The 20,199-nt window shown below is 46.4% G+C and overlaps 6 protein-coding genes across 6 annotated transcripts; 2 read left to right on the top strand and 4 right to left on the bottom strand.

Annotated features, from left to right (window-relative positions):
- Positions 1-160: 160 nt before the first annotated feature.
- Positions 161-1,476, top strand: FSST1_000484 (M4 family metallopeptidase; the record flags this gene model as incomplete). Its single annotated transcript, XM_083231056.1, has 4 exons — positions 161-616; positions 656-728; positions 800-1,188; positions 1,261-1,476. 4 exons carry the CDS (start codon positions 161-163, stop codon positions 1,474-1,476), a joined length of 1,134 nt encoding a protein of 377 aa, XP_083090666.1.
- A 457-nt stretch (positions 1,477-1,933) lies between these two features.
- Positions 1,934-2,920, bottom strand: FSST1_000483 (pectin lyase fold/virulence factor; the record flags this gene model as incomplete). Its single annotated transcript, XM_083231045.1, has 1 exon — positions 1,934-2,920. One exon carries the CDS (start codon positions 2,918-2,920, stop codon positions 1,934-1,936), a length of 987 nt encoding a protein of 328 aa, XP_083090665.1.
- Positions 2,921-3,882: 962 nt separating this feature from the next.
- On the bottom strand, positions 3,883-5,240 carry FSST1_000482 (uncharacterized protein; the record flags this gene model as incomplete). The annotated part of the gene is made up of 2 exons (XM_083231034.1): positions 3,883-5,080; positions 5,152-5,240. The coding sequence occupies 2 exons, from the start codon at positions 5,238-5,240 to the stop codon at positions 3,883-3,885; spliced, it is 1,287 nt and encodes a 428-aa protein (XP_083090664.1).
- A 1,971-nt stretch (positions 5,241-7,211) lies between these two features.
- Positions 7,212-8,593, bottom strand: FSST1_000481 (concanavalin A-like lectin/glucanase domain-containing protein; the record flags this gene model as incomplete). The annotated part of the gene is made up of 2 exons (XM_083231023.1): positions 7,212-8,446; positions 8,497-8,593. The coding sequence occupies 2 exons, from the start codon at positions 8,591-8,593 to the stop codon at positions 7,212-7,214; spliced, it is 1,332 nt and encodes a 443-aa protein (XP_083090663.1).
- Positions 8,594-13,901: 5,308 nt separating this feature from the next.
- Positions 13,902-16,529, top strand: FSST1_000480 (uncharacterized protein; the record flags this gene model as incomplete). The annotated part of the gene is made up of 1 exon (XM_083231011.1): positions 13,902-16,529. One exon carries the CDS (start codon positions 13,902-13,904, stop codon positions 16,527-16,529), a length of 2,628 nt encoding a protein of 875 aa, XP_083090662.1.
- Positions 16,530-16,721: 192 nt separating this feature from the next.
- FSST1_000479 (OPT oligopeptide transporter protein-domain-containing protein) lies at positions 16,722-19,494 on the bottom strand (the record flags this gene model as incomplete). The annotated part of the gene is made up of 5 exons (XM_083231000.1): positions 16,722-16,928; positions 16,976-19,068; positions 19,117-19,198; positions 19,250-19,381; positions 19,429-19,494. The coding sequence occupies 5 exons, from the start codon at positions 19,492-19,494 to the stop codon at positions 16,722-16,724; spliced, it is 2,580 nt and encodes an 859-aa protein (XP_083090661.1).
- Between the last annotated feature and the right edge of the window lie 705 nt (positions 19,495-20,199).

Here is a 20,199-nt window from a genome sequence, read left to right as displayed (position 1 = left end):
CAGGCAGGTGCGTACCTTGGTAATTTAGGTACTTGCTAATACTTTAGATTATGGTTCTTGAGTTTTGGGACCATCGACTTGTCTTCCTTCAACATCATCCACTAGTTTCATCATCACTAAAATCATCAATAAAATCGTCAATAAAATCATCACTGACATCATGGTTGCTATCCCTCCTCACATTCTCCGTGCGATTGCACAAAGCAAGGCTCCAGAACACATCTGCCGATCGGCACAAACCACGCTCGAACATACAGAGACACTCATGAAAACGAAGGCCAGGGTAAGCGCATCTCGTCGGCAAACCATTGTCCCTCCCCATATCCTACGCAATATTGCAGAGTCGGATGCCGCCGATCGTGAAAGCGCCAGAGAAAGCCTCGGACATCTAGAGAGCATCATCAGCAAGGTCAAAGGTTCCCAGCCCGAGTCTCAACAACTGCTAGACGCGTCAGGCCATGATTCAACAAAGCCATCACCCAAGGATCCTTATCGTGCCATTCACGATATCCACGAAAGCTCCAACGAAGCCAAGCTTCCCGGCAAGCTTGTTCGTGACAACAAGAAGGAAGTTGACAAGTCAAAAGACAAGTCAGTCAACCTGGCATTTGACAACGTCGGTGTTGTATTGGACTTTTACAAGAAGCACTAGAAGTGGCTTTCCATTGACAACAAGGACATGGATGTCATCAGTACTGTCCACTTTGGAAAACAGTACGAGAACGCTTGTAAATGACCCATCCATACGCCCCTGACACTCCGGGGCAGAAGGCAGCAGCTTTACTGACTAGTCTTGTAGTTTGGGATCCAGAAAAGCTTCAGATGGTCTTTGGAGATGGCGGCGAGTTTCTCAACAACTTTGTCGGATGTATCGACGTTATCGGGCATGAGCTCTCTCATGCAGTCACATCAAACACAAACCCTCTCGATTACTATGGTCAGGCGGGTGCTTTGAACGAGCACATCTCGGATGTTTTTGGCATCATGGTCAAGCAACAAGTTCAGGATGAAAAATCCCCAGTCGCAGATTGGCTCGTTGGCGAAGACTGTATTCTTCCTGGTGTCAAGGGAACTGCCCTACGAAGCATGAAGGATCCCGGAACAGCCTACGACGATCCTATTTTCGGCAAGGACCCGCAGGTGGCTCACATGAAGCAATTCAAGACAACATTCGAGGACAACGGAGGAGTGCACATCTTTTCAGGAATCCCGAACCGAGCCTTTTATCTGGCTTCCAACGCATTTGGCGGTTACTCTTAGGAGAAGGCCGGCAAGATCTGGTGGGCGGCCATGAGGTCAGGCAAGATAGAGCCCAAGTGCACGTTCAAAGAGTTTGCTGATGTGACGATCGATTGTGCAAATGAGCTCTTTGACGACAAGACGGCCAAGGTAATCAAGAAGGCATGGGCAGATGTTGGCGTTCTCGATGATGCTGGCACTGAGTCAACTCCAGCCAACTGGTGTGGTGTTCTGTAGACATGGAACTCGAAAGGTTGTTCAGCAGATTAGATACGCCATCCTAGATTAATTCTGAGCTCGAAATTGAGAAGCTCTGCCTTGCAGAGTAAATTTGATCGCAAGATGCCTGTGGCTCCAGGTTGGTCTCTACTAGATGTGCGCAGGTGATTCAGTGTCGAGTGTCGATAGGTATAGGAAGTGATGTTATAAAATGTTCTTGGGGTTGCCTTCCCAGAACTCAAGTGCCATAATCTGATGTTAAACCAAAATGAGCATAGTTTGACCGAAATCACCTCCTGTATGTCTTTTACTACAAAAGCAAGGCAATTCTCAACAATACTTGGTCACCAGCAGGTACACACCTGCCTAATATTAAGATGAATAGCCTAAGAGCGAGTCCAATATAGCATAAAATATCTAAATTAGTCTAGAATCTATTTCCTAAACTTGGTAGATCTAATTAATGTGCTATTATTTAGAGCTTAAGGGTGTTTCCGGCAACGCCAACAACAGCCGCCTTGACCTTGGAAGCGCCGACAAGAGTGTACTGGTAGGGAATGTCAGACTTGGAGAAAGAACCCTTGGGAGCATCGTTGGTAGAACCACCAAGGTCAACATCGTTGACAGAGATGTTTCCAGTCTTCTTGGAGTCCTTGGAGATGAGAGCCTTCTTGGCGTTGCTGAAAGCAGACGACTCGACAAGGACCTCAGCACCCATGCGGGAGTTGACACCGGTGACGCTGATGTCCTCGTAGTAGTTGTTGAAGACGTGGACGGTGCCGAAGCGGACAGAGGGAGCGCGAGAGCCAATGTTGGACCAGTGGTTGTTGGCGTAGGTGACGTGGAGGGTACCAGTGTCCTCGGCAGCGTTGCTGTCGGAGTGGCCGACGAGAGAAGCCTTGTGGTGGTCGTGGAAGTAGGTGTTGGAGATGGTAACCCACTCAGAGGCGTGGGTGACATCGAGGAGACCGTCGTAGAAATCCTTGTCCTTGGAGAAGTCGGAGGACAGCTCGCAGTGGTCGACCCAGACGTTGTTGGACTTCTGGATGCCGATGGCGTCGCCGTTGGCAGCTTCGACATTCTTGATGGCCAGGTTGCGAACAATGACGTTCTTCTGCTTGTTGATGTAGAGACCGATGTTCTCAAGAGAAGCACCAGTGGCACCGACGATGGTCTTGTCAGACTTGACGCGGATCTTGTTGTTGCCGGTGATCTGGCCCTTGACGTAGATGACCTGCTTCTCGTCCGACTCGGCAGCCTTGCTGAACTCGGCAAGAGAAGAGACGGTCACAGTAGCTCCTCCGGCACCACCAGTGGTACCTCCGTTCTCGGTGGCGTAACCAATGTTGGCAGCATCAGTGATGGCAGCACGCTTGCCGAGAGTCTTGCCAACTTGCTGGACGGTGGGAGTAGGAACGGCGCTGGCCAGAGCGGCGAGGTTGAGAAGACCGAAGAACTTCATGATGATGTTTGTAAAGTAAAGTAAGTATGTATTGGAAAAATAAAGAGTGAAAGTCGGAGCCGGTCCAACAGTAACGAATGTATAAGGTTAGGAAGAGAGATTGAAGATGAGGATAGAGAAGAGAAAGGTGACATACTGGCTGTCAAGACCTCACTTATATATAAAAAGTGAAGTCATCACAGCTATGAGTTCTCCATCACCCTGATTGCCGAACACGCGAGACCCCTGAAACGATAGAGCAAGCGCTGTTGACTATTCTGGGATGTGAAACATATTTACACGAATGAGAGAATTCTCCGAAAGTGAAACAGGCACGAGTGGAGTGGGAATTACCGGAGATCAAGGTGGGATAGAAAACAATAAAGATGCACGAATAGGAAATCATCAGGATCTAACAGCCAAGACCGTCATTTCTCTTAACAAATCTTAACAAGAAATGGGATTTTGTTTACAGAGTACAATAGGCTTGAAAATAAGCTTAATTGGATTAGTCTATAGCAGTGACATACAGATTAGATCGAGTTTATTTTAAAGCCAAGTAAAGACAATTGTAGGTAGTAGCATATCCTTTACAGACACATTCGAAAAGTAATTTTATTAATGTTGCATTCACTACAAACTCTTCGATCCGAGGTAGCACGTCTTTTGACACATGAAACACAAGTCTACGTTCAAACCTGATCTCTTGACCTTAGCTCCACACATCACCAGGGTCTCAGTTATTGATCAATGCGCGAATACGCGCTTTCCCCGTATTCTAATCAATCAGACTATCTGATACTTTTGAGGCTGGTAAACGTTATGCTTATATCGGTATCGGGCAACTCCCACAACCCGATCTAATACCGTAATGTCTTTAACAGCTGGGATAGACGCTGACAACCATACCCACATCCCAGCTCCTGGAAGATAACCTACCAATCAGCCGCTCCCAGTCTCATCGGTTATAGATAATCCTTCAGTCATATCGTCTGATGTTGAGAAACCCTTGAAGCTTCTTCCGCAATCCACTCTAGAATCCCTTCACGTCGTAACTCTTTAGGTACTCTCGACAACGTCTCTCGCACATCATTCGCAGTCAGGCCATCGCAAGCCTTGGCTACACCCTCGAGCCCCTGTCCAAGATGATGTTCTCCAGGCCCAAGTACTACCTTGAGCTCAACATTTGACGCCCCTGCTGCTAGCCATAGAACTATCAACTTCGCCCCTGGGTCACCACCAAAGGCACCGCAGCCCCAGAGACCACTGAACACAGAATCACCTTTGTAGCAGGTGAACCCGTTTATTGCCTTGTTGATCTCACGATCAATATTCTCGGGGTATAGATCGGGCAGGTCGTCACTTGATGAGCGTTCAGCCATGTCCATCTCCAGAGCGTCCATAAAGACTAGACATCCTCCTTGCCAAGATTTCAGATCTTCGTAAAGAGATGACACAGGACGGCCCTCCCACTCGATATTGCGTCTCTGGCCTTTGACATCCACCATCGCTCTTGTACCTGAAACGGTGATAACTGTGTTGTCAGCCAGATGAGGTGCTACCAGAACAACAGGGTATGCCTCAGGGGCAATACCAACAAATATCTCCTCTTGAGTAGCTGACTGGCCGAAGCCAATAACCTTGTTTGATGAGACAACGACGGCCCCTCCTTTTCCTTGGACGTGAGGGTAATGGGTATCTGACGTGTGGATGTCCATGTACTTAACCTGTACTGGTCCCAGTTTAACATTTGCTAAAGAGACGTGACTGCTTTGGTGAAGCTCATAAGAGACGACGTTGTGAATCTGATCCGACCCAGCTTGGTGATCATCTAGTAGGTCTCTTGCTGTTGGCAGACCTTCAAAGTATATAAACAGAGCCTCCAGATACATCTGTACTGCAGTGGGATGTCTCTGTTCCGATGAGTACCAGATACCTAGATCCTGGTACCCATCATCACACCTCTGAGGTCCTGATGAACAGAGAAACTGGTGGGCCACAAGACAAGCGACTTGGCCTCGACTCAAGCGAAGTGGAGAGTCCGCCCGGAGAATCTCAAGTTGTCCACTAGGGAAGTAAACCGGAAGATCAAGGGCAATATCACAAATATTGGGCCATATGACACTGAGGATCCTGGATTCCCCTTGATCTTGCAGGAATTTCTTCAGAAATCCATAGTCACTATCTTGACATGTTTCTGCATTTGCGGCAATTGTCTGTAGCCGGTCTATAAGTTGCGCAACACTGGATACCTTGGTGCTGATAAGGTGGTGAAGAAGCGGTCGAGGACTCGACAGGAAGTTGAGTTGGGGAGAAGAAACGAAGGAGGCCGTGACGACATTTTGATACCTCTTTAATTAGTTTTGTATTACAATTGCGATACTGATGTTATCTTTACAGTGGAAGAAGATATATTCAAGTGTTGCTAATTGTATAGTTGGTGATTTGGTCTTGTAGAATATGACTCTTTGCCGGTTGACTCCACTTTCTATAGAGCAATGCTCAGAATGGTAGAGTCACATTAGATATTAAGTCTCTACCCTACAAGAACTACGATATAGTCATTAATACAACTTGAGATATCATGTCTTTTGATAAGTATATTGAAATGGACAAATCATTTGTTCGCTGAAGTAACTCATATAGACTCGTATAACTCTTCTTTCTGAAATGATCCTCTGTATCCAGTCCCCAACAGTTGAACAAATATAAATACTTGGGATTTTACGAAAAGAGAAATACCACATGATTGAAAGATGCATTAGTTGCGATCAGCTTGTACAAATTCAGCCCAGTATTGACGTACCTTGACTGTCAAACAATAACAAAGACGCCACAACTATCATTACTCAAGAGGAGAGACGACACAAAATAATACTCAATTATGATAGAAACCTCTTTCATTCGCCAGCCTTATTAGTTTCGGTACATATCTTCAGATCTAATATCTTGCCAATAGATAGCATTGGAGTTGAAGGATGGCAGAATGCTATGGAGTGACTTGACCGCGTTGGCAGAATGTGTCCCAGTTTCATCATGCTTGCACCCTGACCGCTGTAGCCAATACTAGCCTTGACTGACTCAGTACAAGGACAGGCTTGTTTATGCAAGGCTTGATCATGGAGGGTGATAACCTTTGTGTACCTGCATATCGCTCCACCCACCCACGGAAGAAGAAGCAAGCATCGCTAGATAAGCCAATTTGTTGGCAATGGCCCTTGATGTGAGAACCTCTAATCTTGTCACTACAATGTTTTCTTTTGTTGTTGTACTAACAAGCCTTGGCCAGTACTAATGTCTCATAGTTAAACTCAATCGACAGTCCCGGGAGACTCAATCTAACAAACAATACAAGCCACGTCTTACCACCAAGACATCGCTATCATGAACTTAACCGTTTATGTCTTTCCAGGCCAAGACTCTTCATTTCCCTTTTACGAGATCAGCCTCATCCATAACACTATACTATACGTACAACCTAGCCTCGGTACCATTGATCGATAGTCTTATCTTACAACCCATTGCCAATATTTAGCCCTCAACGCTACGTCCCCCCTTGACGACGATCTTACCTTTACTGAACTGCCCTTGCATCTTGACTACTTCGCCGCATGCGGGAGTCCTTTTCTACGAACGCCCAGCCTCGAAGGAAATGAGCCAAGTGCTTGGGTATCAAAAAGTAAACTTCACCAAGAAAAAGCCAAGAAAAAGTGTTTCTAAGCAAATCAATTGCTTTTTGTTTTCATTGTTTCCCAAAAGCTTCTAATATATCTGCCAAAAAATAGGTATCGTACGCATAAAATCTCAAACCCCAATGCCAAAAAGTAGTAGTAGTAATTCATCCAAGCCATACATGGTCTCTTTTCCATCTGTCAATGTCAAATCAGTCATGTCCATCTCTAGTAGAAACTCTTTTCTCTCGTATAGAAGCAAAAACTTTCATCCCGTCATTGTCCGCAAACAGCCAAACCCAATTTCCTTGGCCTGAAGCCAAGGAAGTGCTAGGTGACGAGCTGCAGACGGACACAAGAGAGCAGGTCCTCATTAAAAAACGGTAGGTTTGTTAAAAACGTGTGTAATGTTTGCTTGCCAAGAGCCCTCTTCCATGTAAACCTGTTTTTTTTTTTCTAGCGTTTTTTTATGTTTTTGGCCCGTCTCTTTCTTTCTCTTTCACCCTGAGTGATACGAAGAGGTTTGTGGGTTGCCTTGGCAAGCATTGTAAGGATCGACTCGAAGAAGGGTGTAATTAGAATGGTCTGCTCTCGGGGCCCCCCGAGTGAAGAAGTGTAACAAAATCGGCAAGTGAAGTTGTTTAGATGAGGATCTGGGCGATCATGAGACCTGCAAAAGCAGTAATGATGCTTCCAGTCATGTGAGAGCCAGAGTTGACAGGGACAGGAGTAGTGTCGCTGGGGGCTGCTTCGGTGGCAGAGCCTGAGGGAGTGCCCTTGTCAACAGCAGCACCAGAGTTGGCACCAGAGTCAGGGCTAGCGCTGGAATCTTCAGTGGCTGTAGCAGCAGCCTCCTCGGAAGCAACGGTGGTGCTGGCGACAGCAGTGGCAGTGGAGAAGGTGGTAGCAACCTCGGTGATCTTAGTCTCCTTGGTCTCCTTGGCAGACTCGGTCTTAGTCTCGTGAGTCTTGGACTCGTGCTCGGCAGTCTTGGTCTTGGCCACAACAGCACTGGTTGTCTCAACAACAGTGGAGGTGTGCTCAGCAGTCTTGGTCTTGGTAGGCTGAGCAGTCTGGGTAGCCTTGGTAACAGTGGTGCTGGCGCTGGTCTTGTCCTCGCCATCGGTATCAGACAGAGTCTTCTTGACATCGATGCTCTCCCAGTCACCAGACTTGTCTGTCCAGACGTACTCCTTGGCACCAGGGCTCTGGCCAGGGGCGTCCTTTCCAGCGTAGTCGACGATGGTGATGCTGCGGTAGTAAGCATCAAAGGGAGCCTGCTTGAAATCTGTGTAGCCGCCTGCCCACTCTCGAGTTCCCTCGTTACTGTTCTTGCCACCGGCGACCCAGGTGCCCATCTTGACCTGCATGGGGGTCTGAGGGAAACCAGCGGTGCCCTTGGCATCGGCAGCGTTGAGAGTTCGGACAACGACATCGTCAATGAGCCAGTCGATCTTGGTGGATGTCCACTCAAGAGAGTACTTGTGGGTAGTAGTCAGAGGAGCAGCGACGGCGTGGTACTGAGCACGGTCGTAGGTGGTGGTGTCACCCTTGCTGAAATAGTTGGACTGGACCTGAGCATCATCACCTCCAACCCACTCCCAGTCCACCTCGTCGAGGTCGTCGGACTGAAGAACGGCACTGGTGACGATACCCTGACCCTTGGCAGCCTGGACAACAACGTCGACACGGCCAAAGAAGAGGTAGTTGTCTGATCGGATTGTGGGAGCCTCGGTCTCCTTGTTGATGCGGAAAAGAGCACCTCGCTCGCTGTACTTGATCTCTGTGGCAATCATGTTGTGGAAAGCACCGCATTCGCCCTTGGCCATGTCACACTCGACCTTGGCGTCTCCAAAAGCAGGGTTAGGAGGGCAAGCTATGAAATGTTAGTATGTATGGCAGTTATGAGATGGATAGTTGACTTACTCTTCTTCAAAGGGTTGCAGTCTGTGAAAGTTTGTGCGGAAACCATGCCAGCGCAGGCCAAAGCCATGGCGGCAGTAGTGAAAGCTTTTGAGAGCATTGCTGCTGGTGTGTGTCTGTGTGTATGTTGTGTGTATGTGTTGCTTATATATTCGAGTTGTGGGTGGTCAAGTAGTGTCTGAGCGAGAGAGACAACGACTTATATGAGCGATAGTGTGTTAACCTCTTTAGCGATAGTGATTTGATGTCTAATAATGACAGTGCTGTAAAGAAAACGGAAGAGGAGTATTAAAAGCGTGTGAGTGATGATAAACAGATAGATAGATACAATTACGAAGCTGAGAAAGAAAACGAGGGAACAGTCAATGTTTTAATGGTAAACGCCTTTGGTCTCGGCGTCTTGAGACAAGACAAGACTAGAGTCTGAAGGCGCTTCGATCTTGTGGATCTCTTCAACCCCTGACCCTGATCCTTGTAAGGGCCCTCCCGCCAAGAAGGGCCAAGGGTAAGCCCCCTGTCATGTCATGAGAAGACAGAATCGAGAGACATACATTCCGGTTTCGAACTAGACACAGAAAAAGAGGGAAAAGCTTCAGACAGCTGATGGTCTGACACGGTAAGGTACGTACTCTAAAGGCTGACAGTTTATGGTTAAGCCACTTGTCACTGTCAGTGGCTCACATAGAGTTACACAACTCCCCTAAACTTTGCTCTATTTCACAGACTGGCTGACTGGCTGTACCGTATCTTGCTTCACTAAAAGTGTATAGACGAAATGATATGTTGAGCTTGCCTATCAGTCGCTTGGGCTGGTTCGGGTAGGGAGTCACTGGGCGAGATACGAATTCGTACAGATAATCTTAGCTTCTTGGCTCTATGGTCATTCACACCTCAAACCCATGTCAGATAACAATCGGGTTCTGTTAATAATCCGTGATGATCTTCTGAGAAGTGTGGCAATGTGGATAATGTTTAGACGAACCGTGCTAGCCATGACGTCTTTTTTCTCGTCTGTCGTATAGCAATTTACATACCAGAACATCTTGGATATTGTATTTACGTTTGTTATTGTCAGTGAGATTCTCACATGAGATTCTCACATGAGATTCTCACAGTATCGATATCCGTAAAGTTCCAAAACATTACATGACGAATCCCATTGTGAAACTCCCTACCTCATGCAGAAGCCAACCAGTCAGAGACGAGGAGTTCCTGACGATCACCCTCTTCTGACACGCACCGTCTTGAATTCGTCAACTGGTTTCGTACTGAACCAACCAAAAATCCCTTGACTCAGGATAAAAAATAAAGAGGCTGAGGGAATTCCAGAACATGGCGAAATACGAAACTTACCAGCCTCGAGTAGCAATGTTGGTCAGTCTTTTCATAAAAATAGGTACAACATCCAGACTCAAAAGTTTCTCGGCACGTTTGCCGATGGTTTTGCGGGCAATTCTGATAAGGGAAATGGGGAAGAACAGGGGAGGTGAGGATGAGAGGCAAAGACAGACGGAGGAGACGAGAGGCGCAGACCATCTCGGCACTATCTTGGCCTAGTCTGGGCTGGACCCCTGGAAGCTGGGCTACCTTTGGGCTGGACTAGGCTAGAAAACTGGCTAACTGGGTGTTCATGTTGCTGCAAGACAATCTCATCCCTTGAATCCCAGGGTCTTGGTTTGTATCACGCATCAAGGGAGTCCCGAGTTCGTATGTACATCAACCTCAGCTTTGACTCTTGATTAACCATCTCCATAGAGACAAGAAAGCAAACACGAAATGACCAACTCTTGGCGTATGTCACTAGTCACTTGCCCAATCTATCGGGTCCTTCGTATAGCAAATTGCTTTCTTCTCTTGGCAGGCTAATACACTATCAGAGCGTCATATTCTTTTGGTGGACGACTGTTAGTAGAGTCGAGCCGAGCACAGAACAACTTCATCTTATTTCTCCACTGCTAGCGAGCAAAATTCCCCATATCTCTGGCACTTTCAGTCTGTTCTTTGCCCTTCACCAACGGTTGAGACCGAAAATGACCCGCTTGGATATCAGCTTTTCACTTGATATGATCCATCCAAGTTGGTACAGTAGCAGTGCTAGTTGACATTATTGCCATTGCCATTCCCTTCTACCAGTAGACTGTTGGAGAATATCACGAGTTACAGTTACAGTAACAGTAGATCAGCGCGCGCCACAATCGACTTCTAATTTTACTCTTTTTCTTGACCAGTCTAGGTTAGCTTTAGTTTTTTATGTCACCTGGACCTACAGAGTACAGAGCAATCATCTCGAGTCTAGTCCAGTCTAGCCTAGGTCATCCCGAGCTCTAACCCAAGTTGAGCCTCTTCTGTCATATGTAACGTTGGGTTGGATCTGGGGTCGCTTGATGGGTGGTCCCTGAATATCGGTCAAGTGTGTGCTGTAAACTAGTTGCATGATTGACAGTTTATTACAGTAGAGTCTAATATATTAATTGAGGCCCAACTCTGTTATAGATTGTTGGTACTATGTAATTGCATCACTCTATCTGTTTCTCTTAGCTCATCCTTTGTTTCACTCCATCACACATTCCCCATTCCTCATAAATTGTATTGTTTGCATAAAACGTGACAAGGCCAAGTGAAACTGTGTCATGACAAGACAGTCAAATCAGGGCTACTGATTCAATGATCAGATCAACCAAGACATAACTCTTTTCATAACAAGACACTATCCGAATCCTTCTCTTGTCCATTAACCCTTCTCGGATGCCGAGTCTCCACCCCTTGATTTTTAACCGTTCCTCAGTTTCAGAATTGGAGAACCTCGACGAATCATGTTACTAAAGGGCATTCAACCCTCTGAATATCCCTTGGGAGAGACAAACCCAAGCCTTGACGCGCGGTATTTTATTGAGTTATTTTTTCATGTGAGAGATTAAGATTTTCAAGGTTGACGCATTGGTTGTAAATCACCGCCACTTTGGACCGTATACGAGTGATCGACCTGTCAGAACCCACCATTTGATCTTCCCTTGACGTTTCCGGATGTTCATCCTGGCAGATTCTTTCTGTTAGTTTCTCTGATGCTTCTGTTAGTATCTGGGTCCTTAGTTGACATCTGTAGATCATGTAACCTTGCATACTGTGTAGTCATCTCAACACACAGTCTTCGATCTGCTCCTTCAAAGGGGCATCAATAAGAAAATCACATATTGAAACCAGATAGAATGTTGCCCTGTCCCTGGTAGTTTCCAAGATGCCGGTATAAGTAATCAAGTTTCAGATCCTACACTTTGAGTTCATGCACTCGTAACTCGAGACGAAACTTGTGCGTATCATTTCCCCTTCAAGGGTATCATATCATACGGGTACATTTATCTGAAACCAGAAGCACATGACAATCAAGGTTAATAGGTAGGTTAATCTTAGAGTGCATTTGATGCTTGTCCATACCTTCACGCAGCTGACTACCCTATACCAATATGTAGTAGACATTAACTTAATTACTAACCATACCAACATCATCTAATTGACTAAACGAAAGATGCAGATAGGTTCTTGTTGGATATGTTTTAGCCTGTATTATATCATATTACTACTGCGTGTTTCTGGTAGCCTGTTCAGTACAACCCTAGTTTCGACTTGAACTAACGTTACCCAAGCAAGATGACTGCAACTTGAATAGTTTTTATTTCCATGTCATACAACATGTATGCAATAACAACATTGACAAGTGGGTATTCAGTCGACAATACAGATCCTTTCAGGTTTTTGCGACCGATGTATCGCACATTCTTCAACATATGAATTATCTGAGTCATACTCTTTGTTATGAGATGGACTAAAGTACGGATCAAAGTGCAACAGTTGCTGGTGACAGATTGAATCATTTCAATAGGCTGAGCAACATAATGTACTGTCTATTTAAAACCGAACCAAAACAGGTTTCTTTGTGATTGTCTATCGCCAAGGTACGATGATGCTAATGTTATTGGGTAGTGTCACAACAATATCTATCCCGCACCAACACTCTGTCAACAATCAACCACTCACCACCAGCTCAGCTACTAAAAGCACGCTTAAAGTATGCAACATTCCTGTCAAAACAACTGAAAAATAAACAACATATCAAATCGATGTCTGTGAGTCATCTGATAGACCCCAGGATCGTCGGGACGGAAACTAGTCTCGATTGCAGCTTCACAGGTCTATCTTAGTACAAAGGCAGCACCAGTAGATCGTAACTAAGGCATACTATTGACCCTTTACCGCCTTCAGTCTGTGCCTTGAATAAACTAAAATAGTCTCGATGGCGGAGGGGAGGATGTCACGGCAGTCTGTGGGTAAGATGGGATGAGGAAGACAGGCAGCTTAGACGCTAGTTTAATTTTCGAGGACACCACTGGGATTCAGAGTGATGGGCCGCCGGAGTATGTATTGTGTGTGTATAGTCAGTGTTAGGTTGCTATTGAACTGCTGTCAATGGGATTTGGATGTGATTGTTTCTTTGTTGATTTGGGGAAGTAGACAAACAAGATGCAACCCTCTTCTTTCATAGATCGATCAACAGGGACACAAGATCTTGATCATACAGCGTCAACACCCCGACTTGTCATGATATGCACGATCATGCAGTGCAGATACAGATCCCGAGTGACAGCTGCACGTAAATGATTCATGTCTACATCCATGTCCGACCCTCTTCGGCTATCTAGTCATGACTATCACTCTCCTCTCCAAGCCTACAGCCATCGTTTGACCCTCTCAGCTAACTAAACCACCTCACAAAGGTCCATAGAGGCAACCAAGTATCACCAGACCAAAGAAAACCAGCCCTAGGTGGAAACAAAGTTATCGACCAAGTGGCGGACGCCTCTTTCTTGCACGGTTGCAACGGCAATCCCAGGAACCAGGCACCGCTCTTTCATCATGACCACTAGCTTACTATGCAGACCGACTTTGTGAGAGAGCGTCATGGTTCCCGTTGGAAAAGCTTAAAGCCACCGTTTTGCTTTCTCTTTCTTGTGTTCTGCTGAGACGTTAAAGGCGTTGACGCCACCAGAAAACACATCCATGGCGTCTAGGACGATATGGTTTCGAAACAGAAAGGGAGACTATACTTAAGATAGATTTAGCGTCAGGGGTCATGACGTTTCTCATTGGGGAGAGCCGTTTGACTCTAACGTCTGGGGCGCTGAGAAGACGCCGGATTTGGTCAAAAGCGATGAAATGGTGGACTCTTTCTTTTTGTTCTAGAAGGAAGAGTGTGTGTGATGTAAGTCAGTCGATCATATGGTGTAAGAGAGAAAGAGTCACGGTTGTTTGATAGAAAGACTGAAAGAAATAGTATATATGGTTCATGAGACCGGGGTCCTTTTGGCTCATCATCACTCTCTTGTTCGGCCATTCATTCACTCACTTCTTTCAAAATGGCCTGGTCAAAGTCCTTCGTTCTTCTGGTCGCCTCTTACAGCGTTGCTGGTGTTCAAGCAGGCCCATGCAAGCCTCGCTCACCCAGTTCCACTGTCCCTACCTATCCGGTACCCCAGTCACTCTCTACCAAGACCACCACTATCACTTCTTCAGCTACAATAATTACTTCTGTACCTTGCTATGGCCCTTATTGTGCTATACCATGTTACGGCCCAGACTGTAGCTCTTCCACATTCGTTTCTGCAAACACCAAGCCCGCCTCGATACCCTGCTATGGTCCGGACTGTAGCTCTACTCTCACTTCTTCGAACACCAAAACTACTTCTGTACCTTGCTACGGTTCAGACTGTAGTTCCAACACTCTCATTTCAACAACCAAGGCCACTTCTATTCCTTGTTATGGTCCTAACTGCAGTATTCCATGCTACGGTCCGTATTGCAACTCTGGCAGTACATCCACTCTCGTTTCCGCAAACACCCAAACTACTTCTATACCATGCTATGGCCCAGACTGTAGCTCTACCACCCTTTCAAAGACCACCGGTCTATCTACCGGAATAGAAGGATCCTCAGTTACTACTTCTCACGAAGCCTCTTCAGGCACCACGACCATACCAAATGGCTCTTCCACAACATCTTCTTTGTCCACTTCTGGCATGACCAACACACAAACCACAACCAACACCGATACAACAAAGGATACTTCTGTTACTACCCAGGGAAGCTCTACCACAGCTGAGCGCAGCTCTGACACTGCTTTAACACAAACTGGCGCTTCCAGCACAACCCAACAGACCTCTACTGCTACCACATCTGCTACACGATCTGGTACTACAGAGACTAACACACTCTCTACAAGCACTGGAAGTACCCTTACTGCAAAGACCGATACCACAACCGGATCAGCTTCTACCAACACGCTCTCTACAAACACAATTTCTACCAACACAGTCCCTACAGGCACTCTTTCTACTAACACTGTCTCTACAAACACGGCTTCTACCAATACTGGAAAGACTGAGACAACAACCGGATCAGTTTCAACCAATACGCTCTCTACAGATACGATATATACCAACACTGTTTCTACAGGTACTCTCTCTACAAACACTGGAAGCACTCTCACTGCCAAGACCGAGACAACAACTGGGTCAGTTTCCACCAACACTCTATCTACCAATACAGTGTCTACAAACACTCTCTCTACAAATACTGGGAAGACTGATACCATAACTGGATCAGTTTCCACCAAAACTCAAAGCAGCTCGGCTACAACGAGCATTACTGTCTCAAGCGACACTACCGCTTCTTCAAGCACCACCACAGGATATGACACCTTCACCTCTACAAACACCCAGAGCAAATCATCAGAGACGACCACTGGCAGTGGTACTTCTCAGACATCAGGATCAAACACTTCTGGTTCTACTACAGTAACCTCAGCTACAAGTGAGGGTTCTTCCACTACTCAGAAGAGTACCACTGGAAGCGAGACTTCCACGATGACACAGTCTTCGCAGACCAATTCTATCCCCTACGGTCCTAGTACTTCCACGAACTCTGGTGGCTCCTCGGTCGCTACGACCCAGACTACAACTGGATCCGGGTCTTCTACTACCGGTGCTTCATCATCTACAACTGGATCTTCGACTCAGACTGGAGGTTCTACTACAACCGGGTCGGTAACTTCTGTGACTAGTATCTCGTCATCGACTGGTAGCTCTTCAGTTGTTACTACTCAGACAGATTACACAACTGGTTCTGGATCTTCCACTACTGGTGCTTCATCATCTACCGGTGGCTCCTCGTCTACCAGCGGTTCATTGACTCAGACTGGAAGCTCTACTACAACTGGAACTGCAACTGCACAGACTGGTACTTCCACAACGTCTGGCAGTTCTTCAGTTACTACTACACAGACCATTTCTTCAACTGGCTCTGCATCTTCTACCACTGGTGGTTCAACATCGACTAGCGGCTCTACCACACAGTCCACTGGAACTTCTTCCACCGGAGCAAGTACATCCACATCAGTGCCTTACTCGGTACCTAGTGGAACATCCAGTGCTTCAACTTCCCAGTCATCAAACACTTCTCAAAGCTCAGATGTTTCCTCCACAACCAACTCGGTACCTTCAACTACAGCTACACAGCCTTCAACCACTCAAGTTACATCAACTACCGCCTCGGGGTCATCCACAATCACATCCATCCCATATTCCGTTCCGACAACCATGTCAACAAAGACCTCATGTGGAACATCATCAGCAACATCAGGCTACCCACCACCAAAGCCAACTTGCTTCCGCTACACTCTTGTCGAGAACCCTCCCACCCCAGGAAAGTGTGGCAACACGGGTCTTGGCGGCGGCAAGAAACCCAACTTTCTCGGCAAAGGTGATGCAGACAGCCTCGAGACGTGTGGACAGAGCTGTGGTGAGAAGAAGGGGTGCAAGGTTGTTGTCTACGGCTACAAGGAGTCTGATTACAACAGACCCTATTGCCAGTTGCTCGATGGACCTCAGGTTCGTGAAGCTAAAGATGATACGGCGTGGAGATGGTATGATATGTCTTGCTTCAACCCGGATTGTGTCGCACCACCTGGGTATGAATGCGGTTATTAAATGAGTTTGGCATTTTCCATTAGTGTTTATTTTGTCTAGCCATGGCGTTTTGTCTTCTATATACCGTTTCATCAATAGAACATCTGCTCTTTTACATCCTACTCTTGAAAAGACGCCATTCCTCGTAGTGCCTTAGTGATCACAATGTCTCATTGTGTTTGGCTCAAATTGTTGTTTCTTTCTTTCTCTTTTTTAGTTGAAATCTCCTGTCCGAGGACCGAAATACTCATTCTGAGCAAGAGTCTTGAGAAAGCAAGACTGAGTCCCATCACAACCTTCGTATGGAACTCTGTTACCCCACCAGTCAAGATTGATGTCGTGATATTGTAAGCCAAAGAAAATAACTAGTGCAGATATGGCGATACCGACCGAGAAAGCGGCAGAGAGGATATAGTTATACTGAGAAAACATTAGTACTCGAACAAGACTGTTGTCTCAACACATACCTTGGCCCAGAATGCGAGATATCGCTTCTTAATATACATCCAGGAAAGCCAGCCAATCGGCACAGCAGGCCAGATATAACTGAGGTTATAAGGCGCCCAGAGCATACCTCCCGCAAGGAATACAACTGGGTGAATACTCCGTATGAACTTGATGTTTGGATATTTCTTCCCAAGCCACCAGAAGAGAAGAACAATAGCCACGCCAAACGGAAAACCCACTAAAGCCTCGACATATTGGCCTCCAGGGCCGAATAGCTTCTTGGGTCCAATGGTTCCCCAAAGCACAGCCGCAGTGAAGAAGTTATTCATTCCAGGACACATGAAGCGGTATGGAGCATCCTGTGTACACACGCCCTCCAGACGTATCTGGTACTGCAAAACGCCGACGGAAACAAGCGTCGACACAAACGTGGGGACCATCTGTGCCCAAAAGGTGAAACGCGGTGGTATCTTGAGGTAGTGCGCCAGTTTCAGGTCTGCACTGAAGTAGACTGCTTGGGCGCAAGTGCTGTATCCAAAGGCTTTGAAGAAACACATGGCAATGGCGTTACCTTCGACAAAGGCACCACCAAGGAATTCGGACAGGACATTGAGTGAGACGCCAATTCCAGTGGTTGCTGATATAATACCGACAGGGACAACAAATATCAGACTCAAGATGACACCGAAAGGCACGACTGCGGGTGTGGTGTGTGTTGGCCATTGAGATACACCGACAACACCTACAATGAAAGCTATCACGAGACATGCCAGGTACCACCACTCGGGAACTTCGCGGTAGGTCTTCATTAGACGATTGTGTGCATCCATTACTTGCTCATCCTCAGATTCATTCTTCCTTGACGGGCGGAAACTGTCAGCTAATCCCCTGAGCCCCATGGCGATTGTTCGGTGGTGATACAGCACAGCATAGGTAATGGCGGCCGTATAGAGGGAGAACAAGAACATGTAAGAGCTAATATGTGCAGCCGACAGAAACGCAGGCGAGTATGCTTCGTACTTTTCAGAGTCAAAAATACCGCGCTCATCAATGATGGCAGATACGTTATACAGCCCCCCAAAGTGATCAAACACTCTGTTCGAGTTGATGGGAAGGTAAGCAGTATTATAGCCATTTCCGTAGTATACACCCAGTATAACAAAGCCAGTCAGCAGTGCGCCACAGAATAGATTAAAGGTTGCGAAGAAGGGCACCATGAGAGGATCGCAACCCAGCGTAACTATGTTCCAGTCAAACGTTGGGAAAGGATTGACCCCCAGGCCAGTATATCCGCCCGTAACATTAGCCAAGTCGCCGTTGTTGGGGGATATCCAGGTCATCCAACTGAACCAACTCAGACCAGCAAAAAGATAATTCGGTAGCCAGAAGTAAGCAAACATTGCGCAAAAGGCTATGCTGAAAAATCTGAAGCGAGATGTGTTCCAGATCCTCTTGAAGGGACCCGGCACTGGGATGTCTCCCTCATCATGTAGTGCCGTGTTGAGGGCGATGTAGACCAATGTCGTTGGCCACAGACAATATGAAGGGTAGACGAGGAAGCGTCTACAAATGCCAGCAAGTCCATAACCTATGAACTTGCTGGAAAGACCGAGTAGGATCTGATATCCCGTACTCAATGCGTAGGGTTGATTAAAATACTGCGGAAGATACTGGATCCAAACGATGTAATTCGTATAGGGCGTCCCCATAGAGATGCTCGACATGATAGTAATCAACATATGTTCTTTCTTGTTGAACTTTCCAGGATTGAGACTGTGTCGCACACCGAAAAGAGTGAAACCAATATCGGGCAGAATCTTCTCAAGGAACTTTCCAAAAGGGTACGCCAGAAGTTGAGGCACCGCCAAACTGACACCAATCGTGGGTTGACGGATCTCGAAGAAGCTGTTGATGAAGGAGGCGGCACAAGAAAAGATGAGGCCGATGAACCAGGCGCGTATCGTGGAGCAGGGCATGCTTGGATCGTCGTGGTTATCGACCACGGCGCGGACTTCAGCGTATGGTGAGTTGTGTGTGATCAACGCTGCCTCGATCTTTATCTCTTTTATGAGTGTCTCATGTCTTTCAGGATGTTTTAAGACATCATCTTGGTCTGTGATATGTGAGTGTGTGTTATTTGGATGCTTGTGGGTTAATATACCTAGGAAGTATTCAATCTTTTGAATGACTGAGAGAGGAAAGTTGGGATCTCTCTTGTGAAGCTTGTATACCTTGCTCATCATCTATAGCACGTCAATTCCTGCAAGTTGAGTACATATATTCGACACTCTTACTTTGTGGACATATTCCAGAGACAGCGTTGCCGCAATCTCCCTTGCTTCAAGCAAGTCATCTTGGGTAACGTCAAGATCTCTCTCAAATTTACCCTCAACCTCCTGCGAACTGGGAAGTGAGTCATCGCGGGACTATAGCACATGTTAGATTGGTACAAGACACAAAGAGAAGTACTAACTCTTTCAGTGAACTCGACATCTGGAGCAATCACTAGAGCCTCCGACTTTTGTGTCTGGCTTGCCATGACGGCAATATTTTGATGGTCATTGATACTAGAGAATTATGTTGAGAAAGAAGATATGACGACGGGTTTCGGTCTTGAAATAACCAAGTTGAGACGATAATGGTTGGCAGTAAGAAGCAAATATATCCAATTGGGAGATTAAGGCCAAGCCTCCAGCCCTATTACCTTGCAGATATTACATGATCGGCCGCGCGGGTTCATGATTAAAGATGATAAATGCCTTGCCAAGAGATCAGGTCCAGCATGTTGCACCAATAGGTTAGCGGCTCACTAGGGATAAATATGCTTATTTTAATAAGCCGCAGTACAAGGGCGAAGTTTATCTCGGCTTGACCGATGGCGATAGATAAAAGGCAATGCAATGTAACACAATACGTCAAGCTGACTACGTTTTATGTATGATTTGACTAAACTACTTTGATTGGGTTTCTCAGGCTTACTTTGATCAAGATTCAACGTTAGAACAATTAACAGTCCATGGCATTGGTCAGCCCTACTGGGCTGTGCATTTTGGCCACCTTGACTCCATCGATCACAGTATCACTTGTTGGTTTACGGGTACATCAAGTAGAATAGGATGAGCATGCCCTCATACAGTTAGTTGACTGTACCAGGAGACCTCAGCCAGTCAAGACAAGCAAAAGGGCAACAATGGGCTTGATATATAGAAAGAAATACACCAATAACACACCCAAGTAGTAACCA

The sequence above is a fragment of the Fusarium sambucinum genome, chromosome IV, assembly GCF_050947815.1.
Source record: "Fusarium sambucinum isolate potato_lamoka chromosome IV, whole genome shotgun sequence".
Classification (NCBI taxonomy): domain Eukaryota; kingdom Fungi; phylum Ascomycota; class Sordariomycetes; order Hypocreales; family Nectriaceae; genus Fusarium; species Fusarium sambucinum.
This window is presented reverse-complemented; position numbering and strand designations above follow the sequence as displayed.